Consider the following 26,285-nt stretch of genomic DNA (forward strand, 5'->3'; position numbering starts at 1 on the left):
TGAACACCACGCCATCACCACCTGACTCAAACGGTAGCTAGTTATAATACACTGGGATGAACACCACGCCATCACCACCAAACTCAAACAGTAGCTAGTTATAATACACTGGGACGAACACCACGCCATCACCACCAAACTCAAACGGTTATAATACACTGGGACGAACACCACGCCATCACCACCAAACTCAAACGGTAGTTATAATACACTGGGACGAACACCACGCCATCACCACCAAACTCAAACGGTAGTTATAAATCACTGGGATGAACACCCTGCCATCACCACCAAACTCAAACGGTAGTTAGTTATAATACACTGGGACGAACACCACGCCATCACCACCAAACTCAAACGGTAGCTAGTTATAATACACTGGGATGAACACCACGCCATCACCACCAAACTCAAATGGTAGTTATAATACACTGGGATGAACACCACGCCATCACCACCAAACTCAAACAGTAGTTATAATACACTGGGACGAACACCACGCCATCACCACCAAACTCAAACAGTAGTTATAATACACTGGGATGAAACACCACGCCATCACCACCAAACTCAAACGGTAGTTATAATACACTGGGATGAACACCACACTATCACCACCAAACTCAAACGGTTATAATACACTGGGATGAACACCACACCATCACCACCAAACTCAAACGGTAGCTAGTTATAATACACTGGGATGAACACCACGCCATCACCACCAAACTCAAACGGTAGTTATAATACACTGGGATGAACACCATGCCATCACCACCAAACTCAAACGGTAGTTATAATACACTGGGACAAACACCACGCCATCACCACCAAACTCAAACAGTAGTTATAATACACTGGGATGAACACCACGCCATCACCACCAAACTCAAACGGTAGTTATAATACACTGGGATGAACACCACACCATCACCACCAAACTCAAACGGTTATAATACACTGGGATGAACACCACACCATCACCACCAAACTCAAACGGTAGCTAGTTATAATACACTGGGATGAACACCACGCCATCACCACCAAACTCAAACGGTAGTTATAATACACTGGGATGAACACCATGCCATCACCACCAAACTCAAACGGTAGTTATAATACACTGGGACAAACACCACGCCATCACCACCAACCTCAAACGGTTATAATACACTGGGATGAACACCACGCCATCACCACCAAACTGAAACGGTAGTTAGTTATTATACACTGGGATGAACACCACGCCATCACCACCAAACTCAAACGGTAGTTAGTTATTATACACTGGGATGAACACCACGCCATCACCACCAAACTAAAACGGTACTTAGTTGTAATACACTGGGATGAACACCACGCCATCGGTAGTTATAATAAACTGGGATGAACACCACGCCATCGCCACCAAACTCAAACGGTTATAATACACTGGGATGAACACCACGCCATCACCACCAAACTCAAACGGTAGCTAGTTATAATACACTGGGATGAACACCACGCTATCACCACCAAACTCAAACGGTAGTTACAATTCACTGGGATGAACACCACGCCATCACCACCAAACTCAAACAGTAGTTATAATACACTGGGCTGAACACCATGCCATCACCACCAAACTCAAACGGTAGTTAGTTATAATACACTGGGACGAACACCACGCCATCACCACCAAACTCAAACGGTAGTTATAATAAACTGGGATGAACACCACGCCATCACCACCAAACTCAAACGGTAGTTATAATACACTGGGATGAACACCACACCATCACCACCAAACTCAAACGGTAGTTATAATACACTGGGACAAACACCACGCCATCACCACCAACCTCAAACGGTTATAATACACTGGGATGAACACCACGCCATCACCACCAAACTGAAACGGTAGTTAGTTATTATACACTGGGATGAACACCACGCCATCACCACCAAACTCAAACAGTAGTTAGTTATTATACACTGGGATGAACACCACGCCATCACCACCAAACTAAAACGGTACTTAGTTGTAATACACTGGGATGAACACCACGCCATCGGTAGTTATAATAAACTGGGATGAACACCACGCCATCGCCACCAAACTCAAACGGTTATAATACACTGGGATGAACACCACGCCATCACCACCAAACTCAAACGGTAGCTAGTTATAATACACTGGGATGAACACCACGCTATCACCACCAAACTCAAACGGTAGTTACAATTCACTGGGATGAACACCACGCCATCACCACCAAACTCAAACAGTAGTTATAATACACTGGGCTGAACACCATGCCATCACCACCAAACTCAAACGGTAGTTATAATACACTGGGATGAACACCACGCAATCACCACCAAACTCAAACGGTTATAATACACTGGGATGAACACCACACCATCACCACCAAACTCAAACGGTAGCTAGTTATAATACACTGGGATGAACACTACGCCATCACCACCAAACTCAAACAGTAGCTAGTTATAATACACTGGGATGAACACCACGCCATCACCACCAAACTCAAACGGTAGTTATAATACACTGGGATGAACACCACACCATCACCACCAAACTCAAACGGTAGTTATAATACACTGGGACAAACACCACGCCATCACCACCAACCTCAAACGGTTATAATACACTGGGATGAACACCACGCCATCACCACCAAACTGAAACGGTAGTGAGTTATTATACACTGGGATGAACACCACGCCATCACCACCAAACTAAAACGTTAGTTAGTTGTAATACACTGGGATGAACACCACGCCATCGGTAGTTATAATAAACTGGGATGAACACCACGCCATCGCCACCAAACTCAAACGGTTATAATAAACTGGGATGAACACCACGCCATCACCACCAAACTCAAACGGTAGCTAGTTATAATACACTGGGATGAACACCACGCTATCACCACCAAACTCAAACGGTAGTTACAATTCACTGGGATGAACACCACGCCATCACCACCAAACTCAAACAGTAGTTATAATACACTGGGCTGAACACCATGCCATCACCACCAAACTCAAACGGTAGTTAGTTATAATACACTGGGACGAACACCACGCCATCACCACCAAACTCAAACGGTTATAATACACTGGGATGAACACCACGCCATCACCACCTGACTCAAACGGTAGCTAGTTATAATACACTGGGATGAACACCACGCCATCACCACCAAACTCAAACAGTAGCTAGTTATAATACACTGGGACGAACACCACGCCATCACCACCAAACTCAAACGGTTATAATACACTGGGACGAACACCACGCCATCACCACCAAACTCAAACGGTAGTTATAATACACTGGGACGAACACCACGCCATCACCACCAAACTCAAACGGTAGTTATAAATCACTGGGATGAACACCCTGCCATCACCACCAAACTCAAACGGTAGTTAGTTATAATACACTGGGACGAACACCACGCCATCACCACCAAACTCAAACGGTAGCTAGTTATAATACACTGGGATGAACACCACGCCATCACCACCAAACTCAAATGGTAGTTATAATACACTGGGATGAACACCACGCCATCACCACCAAACTCAAACAGTAGTTATAATACACTGGGACGAACACCACGCCATCACCACCAAACTCAAACAGTAGTTATAATACACTGGGATGAACACCACGCCATCACCACCAAACTCAAACGGTAGTTATAATACACTGGGATGAACACCACACTATCACCACCAAACTCAAACGGTTATAATACACTGGGATGAACACCACACCATCACCACCAAACTCAAACGGTAGCTAGTTATAATACACTGGGATGAACACCACGCCATCACCACCAAACTCAAACGGTAGTTATAATACACTGGGATGAACACCATGCCATCACCACCAAACTCAAACGGTAGTTATAATACACTGGGACAAACACCACGCCATCACCACCAACCTCAAACGGTTATAATACACTGGGATGAACACCACGCCATCACCACCAAACTGAAACGGTAGTTAGTTATTATACACTGGGATGAACACCACGCCATCGCCACCAAACTCAAACGGTAGTTAGTTATTATACACTGGGATGAACACCACGCCATCACCACCAAACTAAAACGGTACTTAGTTGTAATACACTGGGATGAACACCACGCCATCGGTAGTTATAATAAACTGGGATGAACACCACGCCATCACCACCAAACTCAAACGGTAGCTAGTTATAATACACTGGGATGAACACCACGCTATCACCACCAAACTCAAACGGTAGTTACAATTCACTGGGATGAACACCACGCCATCACCACCAAACTCAAACAGTAGTTATAATACACTGGGCTGAACACCATGCCATCACCACCAAACTCAAACGGTAGTTAGTTATTATACACTGGGATGAACACCACGCCATCACCACCAAACTAAAACGGTACTTAGTTGTAATACACTGGGATGAACACCACGCCATCGCCACCAAACTCAAACGGTTATAATACACTGGGATGAACACCACGCCATCACCACCAAACTCAAACGGTAGCTAGTTATAATACACTGGGATGAACACCACGCTATCACCACCAAACTCAAACGGTAGTTACAATTCACTGGGATGAACACCACGCCATCACCACCAAACTCAAACAGTAGTTATAATACACTGGGCTGAACACCATGCCATCACCACCAAACTCAAACGGTAGTTAGTTATTATACACTGGGATGAACACCACGCCATCACCACCAAACTAAAACGGTACTTAGTTGTAATAAACTGGGATGAACACCACGCCATCGCCACCAAACTCAAACGGTTATAATACACTGGGATGAACACCACGCCATCACCACCTGACTCAAACGGTAGCTAGTTATAATACACTGGGATGAACACCACGCCATCACCACCAAACTCAAACAGTAGCTAGTTATAATACACTGGGATGAACACCACGCCATCACCACCAAACTCAAACGATAGTTATAATACACTGGGATGAACACCACGCCATCACCCCCAAACTCAAACGGTAGTTATAATACACTGGGACAAACACCACGCCATCACCACCAACCTCAAACGGTTATAATACACTGGGATGAACACCACGCCATCACCACCAAACTGAAACGGTAGTTAGTTATTATACACTGGGATGAACACCACGCCATCACCACCAAACTCAAACGGTAGTTAGTTATTATACACTGGGATGAACACCACGCCATCACCACCAAACTAAAACGGTAGTTAGTTGTAATACACTGGGATGAACACCACGCCATCACCACCAAACTCAAACGGTAGTTATAATACACTGGGATGAACACCACGCCATCACCACCAAACTCAAACGGTAGTTATAATAAACTGGGATGAACACCACGCCATCACCACCAAACTCAAACGGTAGTTATAATAAACATGGATGAACACCACGCCATCACCACCAAACTCAAACGGTAGTTATAATACACTGGGACGAACACCATGCCATCACCACCAAACTCAAACTGTAGTTATAATACACTGGGACGAACACCACGCCATCACCACCAAACTCAAACAGTAGTTATAATACACTGGGATGAACACCACGCCATCACCACCAAACTCAAACGGTTATAATACACTGGGATGAACACCACGCCATCACCACCAAACTCAAACGGTAGCTAGTTATAATACACTGGGATGAACACCACGCCATCACCACCAAACTCAAACGGTAGTTATAATACACTGGGATGAACACCACGCCATCACCACCAAACTAAAACGGTAGTTAGTTGTAAAACACTGGGATGAACACCACGCCATCACCACCAAACTCAAACGGTTATAATACACTAGGATGAACACCACGCCATCACCACCAAACTCAAACGGTAGTTATAATACACTGGGATGAACACCACGCCATCACCACCAAACTCAAACAGTAGTTATAATACACTGGGACGAACACCACGCCATCACCACCAAACTCAAACGGTAGTTATAATACACTGGGATGAACACCACGCCATCACCACCAAACTCAAACGGTAGCTAGTTATAATACACTGGGATGAACACCACGCCATCACCACCAAACTCAAACGGTAGTTATAATACACTGGGATGAACACCACGCCATCACCACCAAACTCAAACGGTAGCTAGTTATAATACACTGGGATGAACACCACGCCATCACCACCAAACTCAAATGGTAGTTATAATACACTGGGATGAACACCATGCCATCACCACCAAACTCAAACAGTAGTTATAATACACTGGGACAAACACCACGCCATCACCACCAAACTCAAACAGTAGTTATAATACACTAGGACAAACACCACGCCATCACCACCAAACTCAAACAGTAGTTATAATACACTGGGATGAACACCATGCCATCACCACCAAACTCAAACGGTAGTTATAATACACTGGGATGAACACCACGCCATCACCACCAAACTCAAACAGTAGTTATAATACACTGGGATGAACACCATGCCATCACCACCAAACTCAAATGGTTATAATACACTGGGACGAACACCACGCCATCACCACCAAACTCAAACGGTAGTTATAATACACTGGGATGAATAGGTTCAGACGGGGTCATAGGTTCAGACGGGGTCATAGGTTCAGACGGGGTCATAGGATCAGACGGGGTCATAGGTTCAGACGGGGTCATCAGACGTGGTCATAGGTTCAGACGGGGTCATCAGACGTGGTCATAGGTTCATAGGATCAGACGTGGTCATAGGTTCAGACGTGGTCATAGGTTCATAGGATCAGACGGGGTCATAGGTTCAGACGGGGTCATCAGACGTGGTCATAGGTTCAGACGGGGTCATCAGAAAGGGTCATAGGTTCAGACGGGGTCATCAGACGTGGTCATAGGATCAGACGTGGTCATAGGATCAGACGTGGTCATAGGTTCATAGGATCAGACGGGGTCATAGGTTCAGACGGGGTCATCAGACGTGGTCATAGGTTCAGACGGGGTCATCAGAAAGGGTCATAGGTTCAGACGGGGTCATCAGACGTGGTCATAGGATCAGACGTGGTCATAGGATCAGACGTGGTCATAGGTTCAGACGTGGTCATAGGTTCATAGGTTCAGACGTTGTCATAGGTTCATAGGTTCAGACGGGGTCATCAGACGTGGTCATAGGTTCATAGGTTCAGACGTGGTCAGAGGGTCAGACGTGGTCATAGGATCAGACGTGGTCATAGGATCAGACGTGGTCATAGGATCAGACGTGGTCATAGGATCAGACGTGGTCATAGGTTCAGACGTGGTCATAGGTTCAGACGGGGTCATAGGGTCATAGGTTAAGACGTGGTCATAGGTTCAGACATGGTCATAGGTTCAGACGTGATCTTAGGTTCATAGGATCAGACGTGGTCATAGGATCAGACGTGGTCATAGGATCAGACGTGGTCATAGGTTCAGACGTGGTCATAGGATCATAGGATCAGACGTGGTCATAGGTTCATAGGTTCAGACGTGGTCATAGGTTCATAGGATCAGACGTGGTCATAGGTTCAGACGTGGTCAGAGGGTCAGACGTGGTCATAGGTTCATAGGATCAGACGTGGTCAGAGGGTCAGACGTGGTCATAGGATCAGATGTGGTCATAGGATCAGACGTGGTCATAGGATCAGACGTGGTCATAGGTTCAGACGTGGTCATAGGTTCAGACGGGGTCATAGGATCAGACGTGGTCATAGGTTCAGACGTGGTCATAGGTTCAGACGTGGTCATAGGTTCAGACGTGGCCTTAGGTTCAGACGGGGTCATAGGGTCATAGGTTCAGACGTGGTCATAGGATCAGACGTGGTCATAGGTTCAGACGTGGTCATATGTTCAGACGGGGTCATAGGGTCATAGGTTCAGACGTGGTCATAGGTTCAGACGTCTGAACATATGACCACGTCTGAACCTATGACCACGTCTGAACCTCTGACCAGACGGGGTCATAGGGTCATAGGTTCAGACGTGGTCATAGGTTCAGACATGGTCATAGGTTCAGACGTGGTCTTAGGTTCATAGGATCAGACGTGGTCATAGGTTCATTGGATCAGACGTGGTCAGACGTGGTCATAGGATCAGACGTGGTCATAGGATCAGACGTGGTCATAGGATCAGACATGGTCATAGGATCAGACGTGGTCATAGGATCAGACGTGGTCATAGGATCAGACGTGGTCATAGGTTCAGACGGGGTCATAGGGTCATAGGTTCAGACGTGGTCATAGGTTCAGACGTGGTCATAGGTTCAGACGTGGTCATAGGTTCATAGGGTCAGACGTGGTCATAGGGTCAGACGTGGTCATAGGATCAGACGTGGTCATAGGATCAGACGTGGTCATAGGATCAGACGTGGTCATAGGTTCAGACGTGGTCATAGGTTCAGACGGGTTCAGACGTGGTCATAGGTTCATAGGATCAGACGTGGTCATAGGTCCAGACGTGGTCATAGGTTCAGACGTGGTCATAGGTTCATAGGTTCAGACGTGGTCATAGGTTCAGACGTGGTCATAGGTTCATAGGTTCAGACGTGGTCATAGGTTCATAGGTTCAGACGTGGTCATAGGTTCATAGGTTCAGACGTGGTCATAGGTTCAGACGTGGTCATAGGTTCAGACGTGGTCAGAGGGTCAGACGTGGTCATAGGTTCAGACGTGTTCATAGGTTCAGACGTGGTCATAGGTTCAGACGTGGTCATAGGTTCAGACGTGGTCTTAGGTTCAGACGGGGTCATAGGTTCAGACGTGGTCATAGGATCAGACATGGTCATAGGTTCAGACGTGGTCATGGGTTCAGACGGGGTCATAGGGTCATAGGTTCAGACGTGGTCATAGGTTCAGACGTTGTCATAGGTTCATAGGTTCAGATGGGGTCATAGGGTCATAGGTTCAGACGTGGTCATGGGTTCAGACGGGGTCATAGGTTCATAGGTTCAGACGTGGTCATAGGTTCATAGGTTCAGACGGGGTCATAGGTTCAGACGTGGTCATAGGTTCAGACGTGGTCATAGGTTCAGACGTGGTCATAGGTTCAGACATGGTCTTAGGTTCATAGGATGAGACGTGGTCATAGGTTCATAGGATCAGACGTGGTCATAGGTTCAGACGTGGTCATAGGTTCATAGGATCAGACGTGGTCATAGGTTCATAGGATCAGACGTGGTCATAGGTTCAGACGGGGTCATAGGTTCAGACGTGGTCATAGGTTCATAGGTTAAAACGTGGTCATAGGTTCAGACGTGGTCATAGGTTCAGACGTGGTCATAGGTTCAGACGTGGTCATAGGATCAGATGTGGTCATCAGACGTGGTCATCAGACGTGGTCATAGGTTCATAGGATCAGACGTGGTCATAGGTTCAGACGTGGTCATAGGTTCAGACGTGGTCATCAGACGTGGTCATCAGACGTGGTCATCAGACGTGGTCATAGGTTCAGACGTGGTCATAGGTTCATAGGATCAGACGTGGTCAAAGGTTCAGACGGGGTCATAGGTTCAGACGTGGTCATAGGTTCATAGGATCAGACGTGGTCATAGGTTCAGACGTGGTCATCAGACGTGGTCATAGGTTCATAGGTTCAGACGTGGTCATAGGTTCAGACGTGGTCATAGGATCAGACGTGGTCAAAGGTTCAGACGGGGTCATAGGTTCAGACGTGGTCATAGGTTCATAGGATCAGACGTGGTCATAGGTTCAGACGTGGTCATCAGACGTGGTCATCAGACGTGGTCATAGGTTCATAGGATCAGACGTGGTCATAGGTTCATAGGATCAGACGTGGTCATAGGTTCAGACGGGGTCATAGGTTCAGACGTGGTCATCAGACGTGGTCATAGGTTCATAGGATCAGACGTGGTTATGGGTTCAGACGGGGTCATAGGTTCAGACGTGGTCATAGGTTCATAGGATCAGACGGGGTCATAGGTTCAGACGTGGTCATAGGATCATACGTGGTCATAGGTTCAGACGTGGTCATAGGTTCATAGGATCAGACGTGGTCATAGGTTCAGACGTGGTCATCAGACGTGGTCATAGGTTCATAGGATCAGACGTGGTCATAGGTTCATAGGATCAGACGTGGTCATAGGATCATACATGGTCATAGGTTTATAGGATCAGAGATGAGGAACAAAGATGAGGAACAGAGATGAGGAACAGAGATCAGGGATGAGGAACAGAGATGAGGAACAGCTGTAGATAGTCACCATGTAACAGGGATGAGTAACAGGGATGAGGAACAGGGATGAGGAACAGGGATGAGAAACAGCTGTAGATAGTCACCATGTAACAGGGATGAGGAACAGGGATGAGGAACAGAGATGAGGAACAGAGATGAGGAACAGGGATGAGGAACAGAGATGAGGAACAGGGATGAGGAACAGAGATGAGGAACAGGGATGAGGAACAGGGATGAGGAACAGAGATGAGGAACAGAGATGAGGAACAGGGATGAGGAACAGGGATGAGGAACAGGGATGAGGAACAGGGATGAGGAACAGAGATTAGAAACAGAGATGAGGAACAGGGATGAGGAACAGAGATGAGGAACAGGGATGAGGAACAGAGATGAGGAACAGAGATGAGGAACAGGGATGAGGAACAGAGATGAGGAACAGGGATGAGAAACAGAGATGAGGAACAGGGATGAGGAACAGGGATGAGGAACAGGGATGAGGAACAGAGATGAGGAACAGAGATGAGGAACAGAGATGAGGAACAGAGATGAGGAACAGGGATGAGGAACAGAGATGAGGAACAGAGATGAGGAACAGAGATGAGGAACAGGGATGAGGAACAGAGATGAGGAACAGGGATGAGGAACAGAGATGAGGAACAGAGATGAGGAACAGAGATGAGGAACAGGGATGAGGAACAGAGATGAGGAACAGGGATGAGGAACAGAGATGAGGAACAGAGATGAGGAACAGAGATGAGGAACAGGGATGAGGAACAGGGATGAGGAACAGAGATGAGGAACAGAGATGAGGAACAGAGATGAGGAACAGGGATGAGGAACAGGGATGAGGAACAGAGATGAGGAACAGAGATGAGGAACAGCTGTAGATAGTCACCATGTTTTAACTACAATCATAAAGTGTGTGTGTTCTCTACCGTAGCCAACTGGAGGCTGACTCAGGCCGTCAGCAGACTGAGCTAGAGGAGCTGCAGCAGAGGGTGACTAGTCTACAGACAGAGAAGAACAGTCTGCTGTTAGACAAAACCAACCTTACTGCTGACATCAAGAGTCTGGAGGCTGACCTGGAGGTGTCCCGACATGCTAACAGGTACCCTGACCCCTAACCTCACTGCTGACATCAAGAGTCTGGAGGCTGACCTGGAGAGGTCCCGACATGCTAACAGGTACCCTGACCTCTAACCTCACTGCTGACATCAAGAGTCTGGAGGCTGACCAGGAGGTGTCCCGACATGCTAACAGGTACCCTGACCTCTAACCTCACTGCTGACATCAAGAGTCTGGAGGCTGACCTGGAGGTGTCCCGACATGCTAACAGGTACCCTGACCCCTGACCTCTAACCTCACTGCTGACATCAAGAGTCTGGAGGCTGACCTGGAGGTGTCCCGACATGCCAACAGGTACTCAGACCCTGACCCCTAACCTGACTGCTGACATCAAGAGTCTGGAGGCTGACCTGGAGGTGTCCCGACATGCCAACAGATACTCAGACCCTGACCTCTGACCTGACCCCTGACCTCTAACCTCACTGCTGACATCAAGAGTATGGAGGCTGACCTGGAGGTGTCCCGACATGCCAACAGGTACCCTGACCCCTGACCTCTAACCTCACTGCTGACATCAAGAGTCTGGAGGCTGACCTGGAGGTGTCTCGACATGCCAACAGGTACTCAGACTCTGACCTGACCCCTGACCCCTAACCTCACTGCTGACATCAAGAGTCTGGAGGCTGACCTGGAGGTGTCCCGACATGCCAACAGGTACCCTGACCCCTGACCTCTAACCTCACTGCTGACATCAAGAGTCTGGAGGCTGACCTGGAGGTGTCCCGACATGCCAACAGGTACTCAGACCCTGACCCCTAACCTGACTGCTGACATCAAGAGTCTGGAGGCTGACCTGGAGGTGTCCCGACATGCCAACAGGTACTCAGACCCTGACCTCTGACCTGACCCCTGACCTCTAACCTCACTGCTGACATCAAGAGTATGGAGGCTGACCTGGAGGTGTCCCGACATGCCAACAGGTACTCAGACCCTGACCTCTGACCTGACTCCTGACCTCTAACCTCACAGCTGACATCAAGAGTCTGGAGGCTGACCTGGAGAGGTCCCGACATGCTAACAGGTACCCTGACCTCTAACCTCACTGCTGACATCAAGAGTCTGGAGGCTGACCAGGAGGTGTCCCGACATGCTAACAGGTACCCTGACCCCTAACCTCACTGCTAACATCAAGAGTCTGGAGGCTGACCTGGAGGTGTCCCGACATGCTAACAGGTACCCTGACCCCTGACCTCTAACCTCACTGCTGACATCAAGAGTCTGGAGGCTAACCTGGAGGTGTCTCGACATGCCAACAGGTACTCAGACCCCTGACCCCTAACCTCACTGCTGACATCAAGAGTCTGGAGGCTGACCTGGAGGTGTCCCGACATGCCAACAGGTACCCTGACCCCTAACCTCACTGCTGACATCAAGAGTCTGGAGGCTGACCTGGAAGTGTCTCGACATGCCAACAGGTACTCAGACCCTGACCTGACCCCTGACCCCTAACCTCACTGCTGACATCAAGAGTCTGGAGGCTGACCTGGAGGTGTCTCGACATGCCAACAGGTACTCAGACCCTGACCCCTGACCCCTAACCTCACTCCTGACATCAAGAGTCTGGAGGCTGACCTGGAGGTGTCCCGACATGCTAACAGGTACCCTGACCTCTAACCTCACTGCTGACATCAAGAGTCTGGAGGCTGACCTGGAGGTGTCCCAACATGCTAACAGGTACCCTGACCCCTGACCTCTAACCTCACTGCTGACATCAAGAGTCTGGAGGCTGACCTGGAGGTGTCCCGACATGCCAACAGGTACTCAGACCCTGACCCCTAACCTGACTGCTGACATCAAGAGTCTGGAGGCTGACCTGGAGGTGTCCCGACATGCCAACAGGTACTCAGACCCTGACCTCTGACCTGACCTCTAACCTCACTGCTGACATCAAGAGTCTGGAGGCTGACCTGGAGGTGTCCCGACATGCCAACAGGTACTCAGACCTTGACCTCTGACCTGACCCCTGACCCCTAACCTCACTGCTGACATCAAGAGTATGGAGGCTGACCTGGAGGTGTCCCGACATGCCAACAGGTACTCAGACCTTGACCTCTGACCTGACCCCTGACCCCTAACCTCACTGCTGACATCAAGAGTATGGAGGCTGACCTGGAGGTGTCCCGACATGCCAACAGGTACTCAGACCCCGACCCCTGACCCCTAACCTGACTGCTGACATCAAGAGTCTGGAGGCTGACCTGGAGGTGTCCCGACATGCCAACAGGTACTCAGACCCTGACCTCTGACCTGACCCCTGACCTCTAACCTCTCTGCTGACATCAAGAGTATGGAGGCTGAACCATACCCTGTAAGGGGTTGAGTGGCCCTGGAGGTTGACCTGGAGGTGTCTCGACATGCCAACAGGTACTCAGACCTTGACCTCTGACCTGACCCCTGACCTCTAACCTCACTGCTGACATCAAGAGTATGGAGGCTGACCTGGAGGTGTCCCGACATGCCGACAGGTACCCTGACCCCTGACCTCTAACCTCACTGCTGACATCAAGAGTCTGGAGGCTGACCTGGAGGTGTCTCGACATGCCAACAGGTACTCAGACTCTGACCTGACCCCTGACCCCTAACCTCACTGCTGACATGAGGAGTCTGGAGGCTGACCTGGAGGTGTCCCGACATGCCAACAGGTACCCTGACCCTGACCCCTAACCTCACTGCTGACATCAAGAGTCTGGAGGCTGACCTGGAGGTGTCCCGACATGCCAACAGGTACTCAGACCTTGACCTCTGACCTGACCCCTAACCTCACTGCTGACATCAAGAGTATGGAGGCTGACCTGGAGGTGTCCCGACATGCCAACAGGTACTCAGACCCTGACTTCTGACCTGACCCCTGACCTCTAACCTCACTGCTGACATCAAGAGTATGGAGGCTGACCTGGAGGTGTCCCGACATGCCAACAGGTACTCAGACCCTGACCTCTGACCTGACTCCTGACCTCTAACCTCACAGCTGACATCAAGAGTCTGGAGGCTGACCTGGAGGTGTCCCGACATGCCAACAGGTACTCAGACCTTGACCTCTGACCTGACCCCTAACCTCACTGCTGACATCAAGAGTATGAAGGCTGACCTGGAGGTGTCCCGACATGCCAACAGGTACTCAGACCCTGACCCCTGACACCTAACCTGACTGCTGACATCAAGAGTCTGGAGGCTGACCTGGAGGTGTCCCGACATGCCAACATGTACTCAGACCCTGACCTCTGACCTGACCCCTGACCTCTAACCTCTCTGCTGACATCAAGAGTATGGAGGCTGAACCATACCCTGTAAGGGTTGAGTGGCCCTGAACCATGAAAATGTTCCCCACACAGACCTATATATAGGGGATAGGGTGCCATAGGGCTCTGGTCTAAAGTGGTACACTATATATAGGGAATAGGGCTCTGGTCTAAAGTAGTATACTATATAGGGAACAGGGTGCCAGATGTGATGCGGTAACAGACAGTAGTTCCTGTATGTATCTGGAGACTCTGAGGGAACAGCTGTTAGCTCCTTGTATGGAAAAAAAACAGCCCTCAATCTCAATGTGGCAATCACTCTGCAAGGTGTTAGAAATGTGTTCCTGTGATCAACACAATGCCCTCTGCCCCTCTCTCTCACTGCATCTACCTCCCCCTTCCCTCCTCTCTCTCTCTCTCTCTCTCTCTCTCTCTCTCTCTCTCTCTCCCTCTCTCACAGGAAGGCCCAGAGGCGTATAGGCCTGTTGAAGCAACAAGTTGATGACTCTATAGAGAAGGAGATGAGAGCCCATCACTACCTGTCCTCTATCGTAGCTCTGGCTGAGAAGACCACACAGGAGAGAGACCAGCTAGTATACATGGTATAACACACACACACACACACACACACATACATCACATCAAATTAGTGATGGCTGTTTAACAGTCTGATGGCCTTGAGATAGAAGTTGTTTTTCAGTCTCTCGCTCCCAGCTTTGATGCACCTGTACTGACCTCGCCTTCTGGATGATAGCAGGGTGAGGAGGCAGTGGCTCGGGTGGTTGTTGTCCTTGATGATCTTTATGGCCTTCCTGTGACATCGGGTACTGTAGGTGTCCTGGAGGCCAGGTAGTTTGCCCCCGGTGATGCGTTGTGCAGACCTCACTACCCTCTGGAGAGCCTTGTGGTTGCGGGAGGTGCAGCTGCCATACCAGGCGGTGATACAGCCCGACAGGATGCTCTCGATTGTGCATCTGTAAAAGTTTGTGAGGGTTTTAGGTGAAAAGCCGAAAATCTTCAGCCTCCTGATGTTCACCGGGTGGACCATTTCAGTTTTGTTGGTGATGTGTACGCCAAGGAACTTAACTTTCCACCTTCTCCACTGCTGTCCTGTCGATGTGGATATGGTATAGATCTCTATAGATACGTATCACATCAAGACACATAGGGCTCATCATTGCAGGTAGACACCATGACAGAGATGGTATAGATCTCTATAGATACGTATCACATCAAGACACAGAGGGCTCATCACTGCAGGTAGACACCATGACAGAGATGGTATAGATCTCTATAGATACGTATCACATCAAGACACAGAGGGCCCATCACTGCAGGTAGACACCATGACAGAGATGGTATAGATCTCTATAGATACGTGTCGTGTCTTTGGCTATGCCGGATTAAGTAATATGACATGCTATTCTATAAAATCATTTCTCCGTAATTAATATTACCTGATTGAGCTAATCATGTAAATGTAATTAACTAGAGAGTCGGGGCACCATGAAATAATATTTATATAGCTGTTATCTTCCAAATAAACTCTTAAAGAACTAGTAATATTTTACGTCGTAAAGGAAAACCTAGCGGGCGGAACAGATATTACAGCTGGTTACACAAAAGAAAATGGCTGGGGTTGAGTGAAAGAGCGGGAAGACTGAGGAACAAAGGGAGAAGCTGTGCTATCGTAAATACAGTGTCTTATGCATTCTAAATTACCGGCCATTTGGAAAAGGAAAATGCAATAACAATTTACTCTGAGCTGCGCTTCGGTAGGTTAGTGGTAGATGGAAGGCCGTGTTGCCCAACCGAGTCCTTTGAAGAATGTTTGGCTATGTTGTCGTAACGTCGTTGTGGGGTAGATGGGATACTCTGTCTGTTCCTTCCTAACCTGTGTTTGCAGCTGCTGTTGCTAACTCAACGGCTAGGAGGTATCACTTCTGTAGTGAATAAGAGTTCAAAGTTCACACCATTCGCAACCAAAGCTCACGCTGATGTTGGCTTCATTCTGTAGTTATTATCTGAACCATTCTGACATATGACCGTCGTTATACTGTTATACTGTCTTCAAGGCTTTATATAGGAAGGTAGAGGAGGGCGTGTTTGAAAAGTTTTATAGCCCATGTCCCTTCACAGGGGCGGGCCACTGATTGAACAGAGCCCTAACTTATGAAAACCCACATCTCACATTTTAGAAGCTAAAATCACATTTTATCTCATCATGAATAATTTCATATTCAAACATTTAAATTGATTGATTGAACAATTCCATGTGAATCTGATAACTCTGATGTGTAGACTTTCCACTGTTGAGTTTATGTCATCTTATCATTGATGAGAATGTCTCAGATGACAACCGAACTGACATCATATTCATTAAGTACCACCGCATATGTTCAATTGGTTGGATTACCAGAATATAGTTCATTTCCCCCCACCTTCTGATGTTCCCAGAATCTCTATGTTAACCAAGGGGTTTGCAAATGTAACTTCAGTAGGGTAGAGAGAGGAAAAAGGGGGAAAGAGGTATTTATGACTGTCATAAACCTACCCCCAGGCCAATGTCATGACAGCTGTTTCCTGAAGTCCACGATCATCTCCTTTGTTTTGTTGACGTTGAGTTAGAAGTTATTTTCCACACTCCCAGAGTGCCTACCTCCTCCCTGTAGCCTGTCTTGTCATTGTTGGTAATCAAGCCTACTAATGTTGTGTCGTCTGCAAACTTGATTATTGAGTTGGAGGCGTGCTTGGCCACGCAGTCGTGGGTGAACAGGGAACAATATCCCCATTTTAAACAGAACTGTAACTAAGGTAACTTATACTCTGTTTTATTATATCTGATTAACAACATGAATTCATAAGTGAGGGATTGTGGAGCATGTAACAGGGGGGTAATTACATTAAATAAATACCATTCCAGCCTGGTTGGAGAAGATTGGAAGTGTTTTTTTTTCAGTAAGCAGAAAGAGTAATTAACCTATGGTTGAACCGACTCAACTGGGATGTTCAGATAAGACATTGTGTGCAGAAAGGGTAATTAACCTATGGTTGAACCGACTCAACTGGAATGTTCAGATAAGACATTGTGTGCAGAAAGGGTTATTAACCTATGGTTGAACCGACTCAACTGGGATGTTCAGATAAGACATTGTGTGCAGAAAGGGTCATTAACCTATGGTTGAACCGACTCAACTGGGATGTTCAGATAAGACATTGTGTGCAGAAAGGGTCATTAACCTATGGTTGAACCGACTCAACTGGGATGTTCAGATAAGACATTGTGTGTTTTCTTAGGTTTTCCATTAGCTGGAAATGTCTGCTGAAGGGTGATTGGATGAAAAACCTTCTGAAGTTATCGCGAATGAACTTTTGAACTGTTGGGAGACAGAATATTTTTTGACCTATGATGTCATATTTTGTATATAAACTGTTGTTCGTGGTTACATGGCAGCGCGTTTCGAGAATAAATACTATTATCTATATTTGATAAGACTGGTCTGTGTCTATTTTATGCAAATAAGAATCTTACCAATTCTCATAAAATAGACTAAGTGAATTCAATTAATGAAAACATATTGGAATAATGAAATTATACCAACAGGAGTACAGGAGGGGGCTGAGCACGCGCCCTTGTGGGGCCCCAGTGTTGAGGATCAACTGGGTGGAGATGTTGTTTCCTACCCTCACCACCTGGGGGCGGCCCGTCAAAGTCCAGGACCCAATTGCACAGGGCAGGATTGAGACCCAGGGTCTCAAGCTTAATGATGAGTTTGGAGAGTACTATGGTGTTGAAGACTGTCTGACTTGTCAAAGAGCTCTATTACCATGTTATCCAACTAGATGCCTTTGAGGTATCTAAACAGCGTTGGCTCTTGGATTGGACCCGGTACCAGATGACCGGACCCAGAAGAACGACACGGGAGCTGTGAGACGGCAGATCTCCACAACTGGAAATAAACAGCTTCAAGGTTCAGTGTTTTTCTGGAGTCCAGACTAGTTGGTCCTACCAGCCGAACCTGGACTCTGGAGGCTAAGTTGTCGGTCTGTTGGAAGTGTGTCTCAGTGGCAGGTCCAGTGTTTTTCTGGTGTCCAGACTAGTTGGTCCTGCCAGCCGACCCTGGACTCTGGAGGCTAAGTTGTCGGTCTGTTGGAAGTGTGTCTCAGTGGCAGGTCCAATGTTTTTCTGGAGTCCAGACTAGTTGGCTGGTAGCTCTCTCCTGCCAGCCGTACCTGGACACTGGAGGCTAAGTTGTCGGTCTGTTGGAAGTGTGTCTCAGTGGCAGTAGTCTCTACGTCGTTACATACAGTTCATTGATCCATGTCCTCGACACATGTCTCCGAACATCTGAACAATATAATCTTTTTTATTATTTTCTTTACCTTTTATTTAACAAGTCAGTTAACAACAAATTATTTTTTTCAATGACGGCCTAGGAACAGTGGGTTAACTGCCTGTTCAGGGGCAGAACGACAGCTCAGGGATTTGAACTTGCAACCTTTTGGTTACTAGTCCAACACTCTAACCACTAGGCTACCAGCTGGTTACTAGTCCAACACTCTAACCACTAGGCTACCTGCTGGTTACTAGTCCAACACTCTAACCACTAGGCTACCTGCTGGTTACTAGTCCAACACTCTAACCACTAGGCTACCTGCCGCCCCTCCACTCTAACCACTAGGCGACCTGCCGCCCCTCCACTCTAACCACTTGGCGACCTGCCGCCCCTCCACTCTAACCACTAGGCGACCTGCCGCCCCTCCACTCTAACCACTAGGCTACCCTGCCGTCCCTCCACTCTAACCACTAGGCTACCCTGCCGTCCCTCCACTCTAACCACTAGGCAACCTGCCGCCCCTCCACTCTAACCACTAGGCGACCTGCTGCCCCCCACTCTAACCACTAGGCGACCTGCCTCCCCTCCACTCTAACCACTAGTCTACCCTGCCTCCCCTCCACTCTAACCACTAGGCTACCCTGCCGTCCCTCCACTCTAACCACTAGGCGACCTGCCGTCCCTCCACTCTAACCACTAGGCTACCCTGCCGCCCCCCACTCTAACCACTAGGCGACCTGCCGCCCCTCCACTCTAACCACTAGGCTACCCTGCCGTCCCTCCACTCTAACCACTAGGCGACCTGCCGCCCCTCCACTCTAACCACTAGGCGACCTGCCGTCCCTCCACTCTAACCACTAGGCTACCCTGCCGTCCCTCCACTCTAACCACTAGGCAACCTGCCGCCCCTCCACTCTAACCACTAGGCGACCTGCTGCCCCCCACTCTAACCACTAGGCGACCTGCCTCCCCTCCACTCTAACCACTAGTCTACCCTGCCTCCCCTCCACTCTAACCACTAGGCTACCCTGCTGTCCCTCCACTCTAACCACTAGGCGACCTGCCGTCCCTCCACTCTAACCACTAGGCTACCCTGCCGCCCCCCACTCTAACCACCAGGCGACCTGCCGCCCCTCCACTCTAACCACTAGGCTACCCTGCCGTCCCTCCACTCTAACCACTAGGCGACCTGCCGCCCCTCCACTCTAACCACTAGGCGACCAGCCGTCCCTCCACTCTAACCACTAGGCAACCTGCCGTCCCCCACTCTAACCACTAGGCGACCTGCCATCCCTCCACTCTAACCACTAGGCTACCCTGCCACACAAACAAGAATCTCTTGTGTGATGTACATTACTTTACCACAGTTAGTAATCTCTGTCTTTCAAACAACATCATGTGTTTGGATGCAATAGCTCCTGTTTGTAGAAAGGGTTTTTGTGTCCATGTTGTTATTGAGCGTTAGGTAGTCAGGGCATTTTAACATCAATTCCTCCTCAGGCGATGTGAGTCAGACACCTTTCCATTTCCTCTCAATGACTGACTACTCTGTGGAGGGCTGTTAGACTGACTGACTGGGGGGGGCTGTTAGACTGACTGACTGGGGGGGGGGGCTGTTAGACTGACTGACTGGGGGGGGGCTGTTAGACTGACTGACTGGGGGGGGGCCTGTTAGACTGACTGACTGGGGGGGCTGTTAGACTGACTGACTGGGGGGGGGGGCTGTTAGACTGACTGACTGGGGGGGGGCTGTTAGACTGACTGACTGGGGGGGGGGGGCTGTTAGACTGACTGACTGGGGGGGGCTGTTAGACTGACTGACTGGGGGGGCTGTTAGACTGACTGACTGGGGGGGGCTGTTAGACTGACTGACTGGGGGGGGCTGTTAGACTGACTGACTGGGGGGGGCTGTTAGACTGACTGACTGGGGGGGCTGTTAGACGGACTGACTGGGGGGGGGCTGTTAGACTGACTGACTGGGGGGGGTGGCTGTTAGACTGATTGACTGTGGTCTTGTTAGTGGTCCACTGCTTTAATGAACCTATCTCCCTCCCTCCCCTCATTCCACCCTCCCTCCCCTCATTCCTCCCTCCTTCCTTATCCCTCTCTCTCCCTCCTCATCCCTCTCTCGCTCTCCCTCCTTCCTTATCCCTCTCTCGCTCTCATTCCTTCCTTATCCCTCCCTCCCTCCCCTCATTCCTCCCTCCCTCGCTCCCTCCTCATCCCTCTCTCGCTCTCCCTCCCTCCTCATCCCTCTCTCGCTCTCCTCCTCCACTCCTCTCCCAGATCCGTAACCCTCCCTGTCTCCTCTCTCCCTCCGCAGGCCTCGTCCCTAGAGCACGACAAGCAGGGGGTGATCAGCAGGATTGTGGAGGACACCGTGCGGCTCGGAAAGCTTCAAGAGAAGGTCAAGGTAAGGCTGCCACAACAACACCCTGACACACTACCTCTGAGCCCCCGACAACCATCCCTGAGCCCCTGACAACCATCCCTGAGCCCCTGACACACTAACTCTGAGCCCCTGACAACCATCCCCTGAGCCCCCGACAACCATCCCTGAGCCCCTGACAACCATCCCTGAGCCCCTGACACACTAACTCTGAGCCCCTGACAACCATCCCCTGAGCCCCTGACAACCATCCCTGAGCCCCGACAACCATCCCTGAGCCCCCGACAACCATCCCTGAGCCCCCGACAACCATCCCCTGAGCCCTTGACAACCATCCCCTGAGCCCCCGACAACCATCCCTGAGCCCCTGACAACCATCCCTGAGCCCCTGACACACTAACTCTGAGCCCCTGACAACCATCCCCTGAGCCCCTGACAACCATCCCTGAGCCCCGACAACCATCCCTGAGCCCCCGACAACCATCCCTGAGCCCCCGACAACCATCCCCTGAGCCCTTGACAACCATCCCCTGAGCCCCTGACAACCATCCCTGAGCCCCTGACAACCATCCCTGAGCCCCCCGACAACCATCCCCGAGCCCCCCGACAACCATCCCCGAGCCCCCCGACAACCATCCCGAGCCCCCCGACAACCATCCCTCCACCTTCACACACACTAATCCCCGAGGCGAGCCCTGACAACCAGTCCTGTTCTTGGGACCCATTACCCTTGCTGCCCCTGCTGGGGGGTGGAGTGTGAGTGAGTGAGGGGAGCCTCAGGGCTCCACACGTCCAGTGTTCTTGTCAGAACTGTCAGGGGAGAGTGTGTAGGTGGGGAGAGTGTGTAGGTGGGGAGAGTGTGTAGCTGGGGAGAGTGTGTAGCTGGGGAGAGTGTGTAGCTGGGGAGAGTGTGTAGGTGGGGAGAGTGTGTAGCTGGGGAGAGTGTGTAGGTGGGGAGAGTGTGTAGGTGGGGAGAGTGTGTAGGTGGGGAGAGTGTGTAGGTGGGGAGAGTGTGTAGGTGGGGAGAGTGTGTAGGTGGGGAGAGTGTGTAGCTGGGGAGAGTGTGTAGCTGGGGAGAGTGTGTAGCTGGGGAGAGTGTGTAGCTGGGGAGAGTGTGTAGCTGGGGAGAGTGTGTAGCTGGGGAGAGTGTGTAGCTGGGGAGAGTGTGTAGGTGGGGAGAGTGTGTAGCTGGGGAGAGTGTGTAGCTGGGGAGAGTGTGTGCGTGGGGAGAGTGTGTAGGTGGGGAGAGTGTGTAGGTGTCTGTGTGGGTGTGGTATTATCCTGTCAGTTCTGTCAAGGGACCTCCAGGCCTCAGACAGTAGTCTGGGTTACCATCGACCTCCAGGCCTCAGACAGTAGTCTGGGTTATCATCGACCGACAGGCCTCAGACAGTAGTCTGGGTTACCAACGACCGACAGGCCTCAGACAGTAGTCTGGGTTACCAACGACCGACAGGCCTCAGACAGTAGTCTGGGTTACCAACGACCGACAGGCCTCAGACAGTAGTCTGGGTTACCATCGACCTCCAGGCCTCAGACAGTAGTCTGGGTTACCAACAACCGACAGGCCTCAGACAGTAGTCTGGGTTACCATCGACCTCCAGGCCTCAGACAGTAGTCTGGGTTACCAACGACCGACAGGCCTCAGACAGTAGTCTGGGTTACCATCGACCTCCAGGCCTCAGACAGTAGTCTGGGTTACCATCGACCGACAGGCCTCAGACAGTAGTCTGGGTTACCATCGACCTCCAGGCCTCAGACAGTAGTCTGGGTTACCAACAACCGACAGGCCTCAGACAGTAGTCTGGGTTACCAACAACCGACAGGCCTCAGACAGTAGTCTGGGTTACCAACAACCGACAGGCCTCAGACAGTAGTCTGGGTTACCATCGACCGACAGGCCTCAGACAGTAGTCTGGGTTACCAACGACCGACAGGCCTCAGACAGTAGTCTGGGTTACCATCGACCTCCAGGCCTCAGACAGTAGTCTGGGTTACCAACGACCGACAGGCCTCAGACAGTAGTCTGGGTTACCATCGACCTCCAGGCCTCAGACAGTAGTCTGGGTTACCAACAACCGACAGGCCTCAGACAGTAGTCTGGGTTACCATCGACCTCCAGGCCTCAGACAGTAGTCTGGGTTACCAACAACCGACAGGCCTCAGACAGTAGTCTGGGTTACCAACAACCGACAGGCCTCAGACAGTAGTCTGGGTTACCATCGACCGACAGGCCTCAGACAGTAGTCTGGGTTACCAACGACCGACAGGCCTCAGACAGTAGTCTGGGTTACCATCGACCTCCAGGCCTCAGACAGTAGTCTGGGTTACCAACGACCGACAGGCCTCAGACAGTAGTCTGGGTTACCATCGACCTCCAGGCCTCAGACAGTAGTCTGGGTTACCAACGACCGACAGGCCTCAGACAGTAGTCTGGGTTACCATCGACCTCCAGGCCTCAGACAGTAGTCTGGGTTACCAACAACCGACAGGCCTCAGACAGTAGTCTGGGTTACCAACAACCGACAGGCCTCAGACAGTAGTCTGGGTTACCAACAACCGACAGGCCTCAGACAGTAGTCTGGGTTACCAACGACCGACAGGCCTCAGACAGTAGTCTGGGTTACCAACGACCGACAGGCCTCAGACAGTAGTCTGGGTTACCATCGACCTCCAGGCCTCAGACAGTAGTCTGGGTTACCATCGACCGACAGGCCTCAGACAGTAGTCTGGGTTACCATCGACCTCCAGGCCTCAGACAGTAGTCTGGGTTACCAACAACCGACAGGCCTCAGACAGTAGTCTGGGTTACCAACAACCGACAGGCCTCAGACAGTAGTCTGGGTTACCAACAACCGACAGGCCTCAGACAGTAGTCTGGGTTACCATCGACCGACAGGCCTCAGACAGTAGTCTGGGTTACCAACGACCGACAGGCCTCAGACAGTAGTCTGGGTTACCATCGACCTCCAGGCCTCAGACAGTAGTCTGGGTTACCAACGACCGACAGGCCTCAGACAGTAGTCTGGGTTACCATCGACCTCCAGGCCTCAGACAGTAGTCTGGGTTACCAACAACCGACAGGCCTCAGACAGTAGTCTGGGTTACCATCGACCTCCAGGCCTCAGACAGTAGTCTGGGTTACCAACAACCGACAGGCCTCAGACAGTAGTCTGGGTTACCAACAACCGACAGGCCTCAGACAGTAGTCTGGGTTACCATCGACCGACAGGCCTCAGACAGTAGTCTGGGTTACCAACGACCGACAGGCCTCAGACAGTAGTCTGGGTTACCATCGACCTCCAGGCCTCAGACAGTAGTCTGGGTTACCAACGACCGACAGGCCTCAGACAGTAGTCTGGGTTACCATCGACCTCCAGGCCTCAGACAGTAGTCTGGGTTACCAACGACCGACAGGCCTCAGACAGTAGTCTGGGTTACCATCGACCTCCAGGCCTCAGACAGTAGTCTGGGTTACCAACAACCGACAGGCCTCAGACAGTAGTCTGGGTTACCAACAACCGACAGGCCTCAGACAGTAGTCTGGGTTACCATCGACCGACAGGCCTCAGACAGTAGTCTGGGTTACCAACGACCGACAGGCCTCAGACAGTAGTCTGGGTTACCAACGACCGACAGGCCTCAGACAGTAGTCTGGGTTACCAACGACCGACAGGCCGATGAATGAAGTACGGTTACAGCTGCCAGCCCGGCCTCCCCTGCCTCTCCTGCCTCGCCTCCCCCTGCCTCCCCTGCCTCGCCTCGCCCTGCCTCCCCTGCCTCCCCTCACCCTGCCTCCCCTGCCTCCCCTCACCCTTTAATAACCATGACTGTAATGGGAGGAAAGGTTGTTGTGTTTATTTAGCTGTAATGTTAATGCTACAGAACGCCAGCATCCATGTAGTTTTTCTTATTATCAGTTTAGCATTCAGTCTTAGCGGGGGCCAGTACCTCTCTATGTCTCTGTCTGTGTCTCTCTATCTCTGTCTGTCTGACTCTCTCTGTCTCCTCTCTCCCTTATTTGAGGATGTGAAACAGCTCAATATGTGTGCTGCACTCTGCCTGTTCTCCTCTCATTGATATTCTGAAGGCTGTTTACTGCTGTGATGCCTGCTTTCTGCAGTGGGCCTGGAGAGCAGTCTCCCCTCATTTCACCCCTCTATCTTCCCTTCTCTGTCTCTCTCTCTCTGCCCTTCTCTGTCTCTCTCTCTCTGCCCTTCTCTGTCTCTCTCTCTCTGCCCTTCTCTCTCTCTCTCTCTCTCTCTCTTCTCTGCCCTTCTCTCTCTCTCTGTCTTCTCTCTGCCCTTCTCTCTCTCTCTCTCTCTCTCTGCCCTTCTCTCTCTCTCTTCTCTGCCCCTTCTCTCTTTCTCTCTCTCTCTGCCCTTCTCTCTCTCTCTCTTCTCTGCCCTTCTCTCTCTCTGTCTCTCTCTATCTCTCTCTCTCTCCTTTCTTCCCTTCTCTCTCTCCTCTCTTCCCTTCTCTCTCTCTCTCGCTCTCGCTCTCGCTCTCTCTCTCTCTCTCTCTCTCTCTCTCTCTCTCTCTCTCTCTCTCTCTTCTCTGCCCTTCTCTCTCTCTCTCTCTGCCCTTCTCTCTCTCTCTCTTCTCTGCCCTTCTCTCTCTCTCTGTCTCTCTCTATCTCTCTCTCTCTCCTTTCTGCCCTTCTCTCTCTCTCTGTCTCTCTCTCTTCCCTTCTCTCTCTCCTCTCTTCCCTTCTCTCTCTCTCTCTCTTCTCTTCGGTCTTTCTCCTCTCTCTCTTCCCTTCTCTCTCTCTCTCTCTCTCTCTTCCCTTCTCTCTCTCCTCTCTTCCCTTCTCTCTCTCTCTCTCTCCTCTCTTCCCTTCTCTCTCTCTCTCTCTCCTCTCTTCCCTTCTCTCTCTCTCCTCTCTTCTGTCTCTCTCAATTCAATTCAATTCAAGGGCTTTATTGGCATGGGAAACATGTGTTAACATTGCCAAAG

The 26,285-nt window shown here is 50.2% G+C and overlaps 1 protein-coding gene across 1 annotated transcript in view; it reads left to right on the forward strand.

Annotated features, from left to right (window-relative positions):
* The first annotated feature begins 1,349 nt into the window (after positions 1 to 1,349).
* Positions 1,350 to 26,285, forward strand: part of LOC109881603 (centrosomal protein of 89 kDa) — a 73,508-nt gene continuing 48,572 nt past the window's right edge. Inside the window, exons 1-4 of the mRNA XM_031820429.1 lie at positions 1,350 to 1,420; positions 11,180 to 11,347; positions 15,064 to 15,205; positions 21,264 to 21,353. Of these exons, the coding sequence (XP_031676289.1) occupies positions 1,350 to 1,420; positions 11,180 to 11,347; positions 15,064 to 15,205; positions 21,264 to 21,353 (471 nt within the window). The remainder of the gene's footprint in view (positions 1,421 to 11,179; positions 11,348 to 15,063; positions 15,206 to 21,263; positions 21,354 to 26,285) is intronic.

Source organism: Oncorhynchus kisutch, unplaced genomic scaffold (assembly GCF_002021735.2).
Source record: "Oncorhynchus kisutch isolate 150728-3 unplaced genomic scaffold, Okis_V2 scaffold3385, whole genome shotgun sequence".
NCBI classification, from domain to species: domain Eukaryota; kingdom Metazoa; phylum Chordata; class Actinopteri; order Salmoniformes; family Salmonidae; genus Oncorhynchus; species Oncorhynchus kisutch.